This window comes from Ornithodoros turicata, chromosome 9 (assembly GCF_037126465.1).
Source record: "Ornithodoros turicata isolate Travis chromosome 9, ASM3712646v1, whole genome shotgun sequence".
In the NCBI taxonomy this organism is placed as follows: Eukaryota; Metazoa; Arthropoda; class Arachnida; order Ixodida; family Argasidae; genus Ornithodoros; species Ornithodoros turicata.
Genome location: NC_088209.1, coordinates 11,707,842 through 11,720,639, shown reverse-complemented (window position 1 = coordinate 11,720,639; position 12,798 = coordinate 11,707,842). Strand labels below are relative to the sequence as shown.

The 12,798-nt window shown below is 44.0% G+C and overlaps 1 protein-coding gene across 2 annotated transcripts in view; it reads left to right on the top strand.

The window, feature by feature from the left end:
- Nucleotides 1-12,798, top strand: part of LOC135368104 (uncharacterized) — a 54,855-nt gene that overhangs the window by 13,855 nt on the left and 28,202 nt on the right. For both annotated transcript variants that reach the window (XM_064601184.1, XM_064601183.1), the window contains exon 5: nt 9,733-9,767. In XM_064601184.1, the coding sequence (XP_064457254.1) occupies nt 9,733-9,767 (35 nt within the window). The remainder of the gene's footprint in view (nt 1-9,732; nt 9,768-12,798) is intronic.

The window sequence follows — 12,798 nt, the reverse complement described above, 5'->3', positions numbered from 1 at the left end:
TCTCATTTTGAACTCCGTGGGCAGCGCGAACCTATGAGCGACTATTCACAAGTAAGTCACATGTGTCCTTGTCGAACGATGTTAAAATTTGGGCGCCTAAAACTGGTTTGGTCCTGCATTAAAGCCGTTAAAAACTCCAGTACAGTGCGCAGCACGTAAAAAGACTGTACAGTACACAAATCTGAACTGGAGAAAACCAATAGAGGCAAATTTGTAATTGTCAGTGTGCTGTGTCCTGAGTCACGTTTTTATGTATTGCCCTGCGCATAAGGTTTTAGCGTAGGTTTTTAGCGATATTGAGTGTTCTTGATTGTCGATTCAGTGAAAAGTAAAACAATGTTGGTTTCTAAAAGAACACAGCATGTGTAGTAATGTACAGGGTGTGGGCAGGTAAACTGCAGTTGCTCTCAGGTACATGTAGAAATGACACTGCACACACACTGTACTGTAACCGGTTACCTATTTGCCTAAACTATATTTTATGTACATCTGTGTAGACGATGCAGATACACTGGGTATCGCAAGTTTGCAAGGTGAGTATGGCACAAGCTTGGGAAAAACAAGAGCATGGTCATCCCAGCCTGTGCAGTGAAGAGGGTCTGGCAAGCCTTTCCCACAGAAAATGCCACAGGCTTCAAATACCCAAGATCCTAACTGGAGGTACCTCTTCGCACAGCTCGTCTATAGCATTTAAAATAATTCAGCATCTGTATTTGGGATGATTTATAGCTCTCAGGATGAGTTCATGAGTTCAATATGTTGTGTTGAAACACAACTCTAGCCCTTTTTAATGAGTCTTGCGGAACGATAGATAAGCACTCCTTTCGTGACATTGTGTACCATTGCTACAGTGAACAATTTCTTGAGCAAGACTGATGAACGAACGAAAAACAGAGTCTGTCTTCCAAATATGTATGTTCCTTGTAACTTCCGTATTTGTTAAGTGACCCATGTTAATGTCCCCCCTCATGTAATGCCTGTGAGGGCCTTCGAGATATATTTATAAATAAATAAATATCAAAACCGGAAAAAGATGTAACACCTATCCTCTCTTTGTGTGAATGATACATAAACATTCTCAGAAGATCCATGACTTGAAAACCCGAGACGAGGTAGGGACGATAACAGACAAACACAAACACGGTCTCAGATCCCACGGTCTCTGAGACCGTGTTTGTGTTTGTCTGTTATCGTCACTACCTCGTCTCGGGTTTTCAAGTCATGGATCGTCACCACCAGCTCACTTGCTACCTAACTTTCCTTTCGTTATCATTCTCAGAAGATTTGTACATAGTCACACTTTGCCTCATTTTGCCTAAAGCCTAGTTCCACCTCTTACATCATCTCCAATCCCCAAAGCAGTACAAGGCTAAAGTAATCAGCTACTACATAAAAAGAAGGAGGGGGAGGAAAACAAAAGCTGGCACATCTAAAATTCGAAGAAACCCTGGTGCTTTCACGGGGCTACTCACGGCTCAGTCCTGGATCAGATCCCGATGGAAAACAGCTTTTCTGAACAAGAGAGAAACTGATGTTCTGAGGCTGGAACAGCTTTTCTGAGCCTCAGTGATAGATTCCCTTGATTGCACTGACTGTGAGGAACAACTCATTGGCATGGTGGCAAGTGGGCTTGCGTCTGATAGTACAATTTGGGATAAAGGGAGCAAGGAACATCTCTCTACGGTCTTAAGAAGGATATCAACATTACCTGTCAAGGTACAGCATTTCATGTTGCTTTCAGTAAGTACAACTACTCCTCATAGCAGTTACCATTCGTGTTGGGAAAGCATGCTGAAGTTAGCTCAGGCAGTGCATCCAGAACTGTGAATCAGGTTCATAGAGAGCACCCGGTGAGAGGTACAGCAACAGCGTCCAGTAAAGACTCTCCAGGAATTTTGTGCAGATTTGGGGGACACAGCTTTTAATAGTGTTGATGGAGAGCAGGGTGTGTGAAACACTGACTTCTGGTAGATGAATTCTTGTTATTTATAACCAGGTACCCATGTTCTAGTAATCTAGAAAAAGCCTTGGCTCTCTTGGAGGAAATTGCTAATGAATCTGAGTGTCTTTTGTGGAAACTGGTTGTAACTGCCCTTCTATCCACCCTTCTTAGTTGCCCTAGCAAAAGCAAATATGTAATGCTCTACACCATATCTGATGCTAGCACACTAATTGCTTTGAGTGTTCTCAGGCTTCTGAAATGGAGCTACCTCGTACATACGCTGTGCCATGTCGGCAAGAACATAAATCAGACTGCCTTCACTTTTTACATTGGCCCGTCAGTGCTTCATGTGACTGCAAGAATGGCACCCCCAAAATGATAGGCAATGAGAATGATTTCTGCAATTTATTGAGCTTTGTAAAAGAACAACTTTATTTGAAAATATATTCCAAAAGCCGGGTGACGACCTCATAATGTAGCGTCCTTTACTGCAAACACCGCTCAACACAACGATTAAAAACAGAGCGTAAACGTTTTGCCGCCTATCCAGGTGGCATCATCAGTACAACAAAGGCCAAAGACGAGCACATCAGCCTATCTAAGAGGGCATCATACACATCCGATAGGGGGCCACGGTTTGTATTACAGGCTGAAGCATCACGCCTGATAAAGCAGGATTCTAAGAACTTTCTAGGGCCCCATCGCTAGTCATGTGCAAAGGTTACTGCACCATCAAAATATATGTCCCTTAGGACAGCAATGGTAGATTAATTCGGTCTTGGTTAGTTAAGCTAAGCACTAGTAGCCCTGGCAACATCCCTTGTGTGCTCTTTTAGTCTTGTCCCGCGTCTTTTGTCTATCTCGCCAATGTAGGTTGCATCACATTCTATGCACTCAACTTGATATGCACAGTCAAAATGCCTGATGGGCACAGTGCCCTCCAAATAGCGTATGAAATACGTTGGATGAAAGGAATGCGCACCACCGATTTGATTCCTTTGATGTTGTTTTTGATTGTTCTCTGTTGTAGGGATGATGTCAACTGGATAGGCAATGAAACGTTTACTCTATTCTTAATTGTTGTGTTAAGCCGGTGTTCTCAGTAAAGGATTTTACATTATGAACTTTGTTTGATGATGATTAGTGGCGAGCTTCATACCCTGGGCCACTACTCTAACAATTGCTTGGGGTAGTGTGGCGAAATGGAATAACGAGCCTTGTAAACCAATGTACTTGGAAATATATTTATTTATCTCTCATAGGTTGAAAAACCCAGTGTGGGCTTACATAACGGAGCGGCATGTAATCACACAAGACCGATCACCAAAAGGCCTTGCTTTTGACTAGATTAAAATGTGAAGCGATTGTAACATAACAAATGCTGCATGGTGGCGATATGATAGGTTCTCCTCGCGAGGTGTCGCAACGGTTACGGTTAGTTGAGAAACTGCATATCCAGTTAGCAGGATCAAATTTTAATTAGGCTACTTTGGCCAACACGCGAGCACACAGCACAGTGTCAAAAGCCCTTACAAAATAAAAAAATACTACATCTACGTGGACCACGTTTCCGAAAACGAAAACAAACTTCACGGTGACTATTCTTCTGAAATGAGCAATTCCAGGATGACAGCAAAAAATATATTTCGCCATATCATTATATTCACCTGGCACTTCAATTGAGTAATGGCAGTTGAAGAAGATGATGATTCAATTTAATGGCACATAAGCAACTCGGGCTATAGTGCGCCAAAACCATGGTAAAACTGTGACTTGTTAAATATCAGACGATTGTACTAAAATAATATACTTTGTTGGTTGGTAAATTGAAATATAGACAAAAACATGATATGATAAAAATAAGCAATTGAAGAAAAGGCAATTGTTGGCTTTGTGTGACTGATGTCGAGTTTGCCACACTACGTGTTGAATAATAATGTACGCTGATATGCTGTAGCATATAAAGTACAATCATACACACGCTCAATATGTGGTGGATATGTGAAACCAATATACACATACTTACATTTCAAACTTTCTTGAAAACGGCAGTCCAAGTCTGTCGAATTTGCCAGACTCTATACAAAGCCAGTAAGCACAGTGTGGAAAGACTGTTTCATCTTTCGAAAGCGGAGGTGCAGCTACCACGACGCTTCCCCATCTCAATGCTTCGGAGCGGCATAGCCTAGTAAGAAGCCATCAGAAGGATCTCATAAAGATGACTTGGTTGAAAAAGTGGAGGGTTCTGTGGGATACGTAAGAAAGCATACGCGTTACACAACAGCTACGAGAATGATGGACTGCACTTGCATGGTTTTCAGTACGTAGACTTGGAACTGAAAAATAAATCGCTAACCTTGTTGAAACTACTTTTCCGTCAGGACCACACGAGAACACACTTGGTTTCTTTAGTTGAAGGTATCATCAGGTCCCCATGCTCCTTTGAGATGCAGCAGACAGAATTTCGCTGAGGCGAGTGACTGCCGTTGCGGTTCGTCGCTTCGCAGCAGATCAAGAACAGTACACCGCAACGATAGGTGAAACGTTCAGAATATGGCGACCAACTCCAACACCAACCCAATGACCCGAACAAAGAGGATGAACCGGGAGTCACACAAGTTCGCAGTTCGCAAGCTCGGCATACGGCATCCATTACAGCTGACCGGATACGGAAGCATATATGGAACGCGTGTACAGATTGAAAAGAAAATCGTAGAAACTGTTGCAGGTGATAAATGCAGGGTATATATTTTTCTTTTTGAGGCTCTGTAATAAAAACATATTAACATAGAAACGCCATTTCATGAAGAAAATTGACAGGTATTGCGTGACCACGTGACGCGTTTGAGCCAATTGTGGGTGTTGCGAGTGGCCCCCGTGTTGACGTCATCTTGATGGTGGGCCGGGGTGGATATTCTATATAAACGTATGTTTTCTCGGTTTGACGCTAGGCGTGCTGCACTCGGATGAAGTCGAATGTTTAAAATTCGAGTTTAGAGAAACCGCGGGGTTTAATGCATGAATTTTCGCATGGAGAGTCCTTGTTGGGTGCTTTATCGACTGCAAGTACGAAAGAGCTCCCACAGTTTCTGGTCAGAGTCCCTTGAAGCTTGTTTCGGCTAAAATAAATATTTATTTGACACAAAGCACCGATTCAAAGATCTGATACATGTGTGCACTGTGAATACAAAGTCCACTGCGTTGCTGACGCCAGGTGGATCAAGCTGCCGTAAAATCAGCGTCAAATAGCGGAGGCTGCCATCTTGTGGAACGCAGTTGCCAGACCCGGAAACCCGAAGTTCGCGAGTTACGGCGGCAAAAAAAAAAAAAAAAAAAAACGCCGCTGTTGTTTCTTTGTCATATTTGCTTAAACAAACGCATTTCTTGAAAAATGATGCAGCAAACATGTAAAAGTTAGTAATAACTAACCCATGTTGCCTTGGACATTCTTGGCGATTGTTGTAACGCTCGCTTGTAACGCATGCACAAGCTACAATGATAGTTTCGGTTTCGTGGTTGCGTGTTTTCGCGGGCTACATATCTATCATATGCAGGCACATCTGGAACTACATGTTGAGCCAAAGTCTGTCTGAAATTTTTTTTATATGTTTGTAAAGGAGGGGGAGGATGGAACGTTCAACACACCGCATTACAATACTGCTAAGGTTGATGAATGCAGACGAAATGTGATCAGATCAGAAAAGATAACGAAATGTGACCACACCTCGATGGCAGAATCCTGATGTGAAGCCTCCATGGACCAGAGGAGATCCCGATCCTATCGTGATTACTGAAGCAGCTCAGTTCTAAGATGGAGCAGTGACGAACTCTCACCCTCTTCCTGCACCAAAACGAGTAGCCTACACTAAGCGTATATTGGTATGATGGTTGACCACAGTGGGAACACCATACTTCTGCTTCTGGAAAGCAGTCTCAATATAGCTTATCCCTTCTTATTGGAGAAAATCTTCTTCACTGTGATGAGCATACATACAGGCAAAGCGCATATGTTGCTTTGCAACCACTTGTCATCTGTGCATTTTAGATTTTCGTATAGAGACAACGCTTTGGAAGTGCACAAGTGAGATATTTTAGTGAAGGCACAATTCCTCGGAACGACGTGCCAGTCAGACACAGGAAACGATCATGGTACATGACAGAGCTCATGCCAGATATGTTGTACATGTCCATACATAAACAAATTTTACTTCAAGGCAATAAGTAGTTACGTCCAGCACAGTAATGCCACTGTGTGTGCACACATTTTGTGTACGCAATGACGGTGTTCCACATTTCACTTCTATCAAGTAGGAATTGTTTGTGTGGAAAAAGCAACATATGGGTGGGTGAATATGAATTTCGCAGATATTAGTAACGTGTAATACAAACCATTTACTTATCTTTTATAGCTGCACAGATTTCTTAATTGTATGAATGCCTCAACTCATGTGAAAGCGAAGCAAACAAATTTTGTTAAGAAATCTGTAATCAGTGATCTACAACAAAGTAAATTTCATTTGTACATATGTTTTGTGAACGTAATCACTGTTTCACATCTTACGTCTAATATAGTTAAAAGCGATAAAACCCCCTGCGCAGGAAAAGATGAGAACGGAACACAGAAAAGATGAGGACACCACACTGAACTGCCAACCAAAGAACTTTTATTTTGTGAAACATGCCTTAAATACATGAGACCTCCTCTCCCCCGTATTCCCTCTCATGTTGGACTTCCTGTTTACATCACAAAGATAAATACAGTGGTTACTGACGCAGTTACTACCTGCCTTTTTTTTTTCTCATGCGCCTCTCGAAAGAGAAGGCTACTTCGTTTTTTTACACCTGAACAAAATTTTTGCTTTTGGAATTCCGCCTGACATCCCATACATAATGTAAAAACCCCAAGACTAGGGAACACGAAGGGACAGACAAAAACACGATGTCTTTTCACACAAGTCACACACGTCAAACACGAAGTCAAGTCAAACACAAAGTCAGGTTTGTGTCTGTCCCTTCGTGTTCTCTAGTCTCGGGGTTTTTACATTATGCATCATCTTCACCAGCTCGCTTGCTTCCTAGCCATTTTTTCATTGTCACACCCACATGTCAATAAGTGGTCCCCCAATGCACCGTATCTATTAGAGGTATTAGTTGAATGTTCTTTTAAACGAGTGTTCATGCACCTTTCAATTAAAAACACTGGAAAAACCCCCAGTGCTTTATCAACCAGCCAAAACACTCTTCGACGTCGATTCGGTCGTCGTGTACATCGCAGATCACCCTGTCACCAAGAGGACCATCCTCCACGCACTAGCACGCATCTTCGACCCCCTGGGGTACTTGACCCCCTTCACTATATCCGCGCGCCTGTTGTTTCAGTCGTTGTGGAGTCTCGGTTACGGTTGGGATGCCCCGCTTGCTCCCCAGCAAAGTTCCGGTTGGACCGAATGGTGTTCGCAGTTACCAACCCTCAACACCATACACTTGCCTCGCCTCCTGACAACGGTATGTGACCTCGAGAATTCGTCCGGCGATCTTCACATTTTCGCTGACGCCAATCCGCGCGCCTACGGCGCGGCGCTATACCTTCGAACGATCGCCTCCCAAGGCCATTGGAACTGCAGTCTTCTCATCAGCAAGGGCCGGATGGCTCCGCATAAGATCCATCTCCCTTCCACGCGTTGAACTCATCGGATGCCTCTCCGCCGCAAGGCTCGCTGCTCACATCCGGCAACTTCCGTTGCTCACATCTCTGCCCACTTATTTTTGGACCGATTCTACAATAGCATTACACTGGATCACAGCCGACCTACCGTCCAGACGTGCCTTTGTTCAGCACCGCATCACCGAAATCAAACGCATCTCTGCCGGTCACACGTGGCGTCATTGCCCCGGACAAGAGAACCCCGCTGATCTTGTCACTCGCGGTGTGTCTGCTCAGCGACTCGCCGCCGAACCCCTATGGTGGCACGGCCCACACTGGCTCACAATGCAGGCCGACTCCTGGCCTTCTCTGCCCTCTTCAAGCTTCACCCCAGTCCCCCAAGATGAAGAACGCGTCACGCAGACCACTGTCTGCCCCGCTCCCTCGCTCAGGTTGCCGGCTCTTTTCGATTTGCACCGCTACAGCAATCTAAGCACGGTTCTCCGGATTACCGCTTGGGTACGCCGCTTCGTCACTAACGCTCGCCACACGGCGTCGCCCATATGCGGTCCCCTAACCGGGAAGATTTGGTGAGACAGAGTACAATGACTGTATCCCAATGCAATCTAGCTGTTTCCTCCCTTCTTTGTCTAGCTGACCTTTCCTCTTTCATTTAATAACCTTTCACATATCTCTTATTTCCTGGCGTTCTAAATTGAGTATCATTTAAGGACGGCGCGCAAGCCCAAGTATGACATGATTGTGTCTCGAAAGCAGGAGAATGGCAACTATCGGATTTTAAAGGATGACCCCTGTTCTGTACACCCCGAAGCCGATGTACTCGTACAAGTTGCAAGAACTTGGCCGATAATGCGTATGCTGTTTAGAGTCACATCATAACAGCAGTTTATCTCTCGCTTCTCTGAAATAATAGACTCCCTGTAAGAACTAAAGGGAGGATTCACAGAGATTAAACGAAAGTTAGCCAGGATAAGTCTATCGTAGGAGATAATTTTAATATCTGTCAAACTTGCGATTCATTTCGAGAGCTATCCTATTGACATAGACAAGATAACAAGGGCGTTTCCTTAGAGAAGCTATGCAGTCGCCCGGACAGTGCTTTACCAAAGTCGCAATGACAGTTCTCCGTCCTCGAAGACCCTGTTTGCCGCGCGTGATCTGCTGCGTTTCTTCATTTTCCCTTCCGCTCAGTATATCACAGTCAACTTTTTTACACTTTTTGGGTGTAAATGGCTTGTCCCATGGCGCACACCTTTTTGGTGTTGCCGTTACACTCAAATGATGGGTGTTTCTAATACACCCTTTAGTTAAGTGTATTCCTAATAAAACACTGTTATAACGGGTGTTTAAAAACAAAAACACATTTAAAAGGGGAGTATTCAATTGAAAACACCTTTCATGATGGAATTATTTGCTTGCAAATATTCCCTCGCAAATAGTGTAATAGAAGCTTCCGCGCGGCAGCATACCGAGACCACTGGCCGAGACATATAAGCTAAATTTCTAATATCCCTCCCTGTCAGATACTGTGTTTTTAACTCAGGCCATCGTCTATAATGTGATTACTTGCTGAGCGGAGCTGTGAAACCAGCATAATTTTTCTCTCACGAAATAAAACACCATTTTTTACACCATATTTCAAATTCAAGTGGGGTGTAAAAAAGGTGTATTCGATGGTAAGCACCTTTTTCAACACCTCACTTTACACCTTTAACGATCGACATTGGATGAAACCTGGTGTATGTCGATATTGCACGTTTAGTGATGCTGTTTTTGCACCGTTTGCGGAATAGAAAAGGGTGTTTTTATAAGAGTACACCTTTTTTGAGCAAATAAAGGTGTAAAATGATGGACTGCGTATCACTTTTTTTTTCTTCTGCGGCATCATCATTCACGGTTTAATATCTTTTGCTCTCTTCCTCTCTTCTTCGAATGAGGTTTCATACTCACTTTCCCACATTGATTTCCCAATGGGATACTGCAAGTGCTTTGAAGTAATGCGTTTGTTATGTTTGTTTGCTGTTTCGAGCAGCGTCGTTTAGCAGCACAAGTTGACTCTGTTCATACAATCGAGTTTGCCCATTGCATCACCATTAAAATCATTTGGCATACTTTGTACTTCCAGGTACAGTTTGCTATACAGCAATGATGATAAGACCGGTAAGAAGGGCATATACACTGCATGCTATCCTGATGTATTACTCAATGTCAAAAACGACAGTGACCCTCAGCGTATCCAAATTCATTTGATGCAAGGTTTCCTTTTTATGCATGTGGATCTCCTGTACACCACATATTAAAGTTCATATATCATAGAGTGAGATTAAACGGTTGGAGCTACTTATTTATTCACACATCGGGTAAACAAGACTTTCGTGCACGAGACTGCACTTCTTCTGGTTACAAAAATATTATATATATATATATATATATATATATATATCGAACCTCCATTTTGCAGTGTATATATATATATATATATATATATAATATGTATGTGTATATATCTATACTCATGGTACGATGCGACAGCACCAGAGGACACGTGTTTCGCCGTGTTTGCGGCTCGTCAGCTCTGGGAAGCTGCGCATCATTTGGAATTGGTAAACCAGGGGTCGCTCAGCGAGCGATCTACATCTGGGAGGGTGACTGAGCACTCCTCAATGCCACAGTGCAAGCCAGTGAATTATAATGCAGGGGGAAAAGCCATTAAAGAAACAAGTAAATGACACTAGACGCACTTGAATTTGAAAATTACAGATTAAGATGGCTTTCTATGGCTGCACGCAGAGAAACAGATACTCATGGAACGATGCGACACACCAGAGGACATGTTTCGCCGTGTTTGCGGCTCGTCAGCTCTGGGAAGCTGCGCATCGTTCGGAATTGGTAAACCAGGGGTCGCTCAGCGAGCGATCTACACCTGGGAGGGTGACTGAGCACTCCTCAATGCCACAGTGCAAGCCAGTGAATTATAATGCAGGGGGAAAAGCCATTAAAGAAACAAGTAAATGACACTAGACGCACTTGAATTTGAAAATTACAGATTAAGATGGCTTCTATGGCTGCACGCAGAGAAACAGATACTCATGGAACGATGCGACACACCAGAGGACATGTTTCGCCGTGTTTGCGGCTCGTCAGCTCTGGGAAGCTGCGCATCATTTGGAATTGGTAAACCAGGGGTCGCTCAGCGAGCGATCTACATCTGGGAGGGTGACTGAGCACTCCTCAATGCCACAGTGCAAGCCAGTGAATTATAATGCAGGGGGAAAAGCCATTAAAGAAACAAGTAAATGACACTAGACGCACTTGAATTTGAAAATTACAGATTAAGATGGCTTTCTATGGCTGCACGCAGAGAAACAGATACTCATGGAACGATGCGACACACCAGAGGACATGTTTCGCCGTGTTTGCGGCTCGTCAGCTCTGGGAAGCTGCGCATCGTTCGGAATTGGTAAACCAGGGGTCGCTCAGCGAGCGATCTACACCTGGGAGGGTGACTGAGCACTCCTCAATGCCACAGTGCAAGCCAGTGAATTATAATGCAGGGGGAAAAGCCATTAAAGAAACAAGTAAATGACACTAGACGCACTTGAATTTGAAAATTACAGATTAAGATGGCTTTCTATGGCTGCACGCAGAGAAACAGATACTCATGGAACGATGCGACACACCAGAGGACATGTTTCGCCGTGTTTGCGGCTCGTCAGCTCTGGGAAGCTGCGCATCGTTCGGAATTGGTAAACCAGGGGTCGCTCAGCGAGCGATCTACACCTGGGAGGGTGACTGAGCACTCCTCAATGCCACAGTGCAAGCCAGTGAATTATAATGCAGGGGGAAAAGCCATTAAAGAAACAAGTAAATGACACTAGACGCACTTGAATTTGAAAATTACAGATTAAGATGGCTTCTATGGCTGCACGCAGAGAAACAGATACTCATGGAACGATGCGACACACCAGAGGACATGTTTCGCCGTGTTTGCGGCTCGTCAGCTCTGGGAAGCTGCGCATCGTTCGGAATTGGTAAACCAGGGGTCGCTCAGCGAGCGATCTACACCTGGGAGGGTGACTGAGCACTCCTCAATGCCACAGTGCAAGCCAGTGAATTATAATGCAGGGGGAAAAGCCATTAAAGAAACAAGTAAATGACACTAGACGCACTTGAATTTGAAAATTACAGATTAAGATGGCTTCTATGGCTGCACGCAGAGAAACAGATACTCATGGAACGATGCGACACACCAGAGGACATGTTTCGCCGTGTTTGCGGCTCGTCAGCTCTGGGAAGCTGCGCATCGTTCGGAATTGGTAAACCAGGGGTCGCTCAGCGAGCGATCTACACCTGGGAGGGTGACTGAGCACTCCTCAATGCCACAGTGCAAGCCAGTGAATTATAATGCAGGGGGAAAAGCCATTAAAGAAACAAGTAAATGACACTAGACGCACTTGAATTTGAAAATTACAGATTAAGATGGCTTCTATGGCTGCACGCAGAGAAACAGATACTCATGGAACGATGCGACACACCAGAGGACATGTTTCGCCGTGTTTGCGGCTCGTCAGCTCTGGGAAGCTGCGCATCGTTCGGAATTGGTAAACCAGGGGTCGCTCAGCGAGCGATCTACACCTGGGAGGGTGACTGAGCACTCCTCAATGCCACAGTGCAAGCCAGTGAATTATAATGCAGGGAGAAAAGCCATTAAAGAAACAAGTAAATGACACTAAACGTATTTGAATTTCAAAATTGCAGTGCAAGCCAGTGAAGTACTAAGGAAAGAAAAGTAAAGTAATATACAGGGTGCCCACGCTAAGTGTGAACAGATTTTTAAAAAAATATATCAATCACTTTTTCCGAGATGAAATCAATTGCAATATAGCATATGCTGAAGGGCACTCCCTAGGGGGGCATTAACAGACTCCTAAGGCAATGTCTTAATTAATTTTCAATAATTAACTTTTTAATTATAAAAGCTACGAAGTTGCTCCAATGAGAACATCTGATCTCTTCCGTCACCAGATACCAAAACCGTTTTCAGAACAAAAATCCGTTCGGTAGATCGTCCGCAAAAAATTCGTGAAGGAACGCCACTTTTTTTCTTTATTTGGTTTATTGCGCATCTTCATAGAAGCGGCTTCCCTTTACCCCCAGTGTGAGAGAGTGAAAGAGCAGTGATCTGGATAGA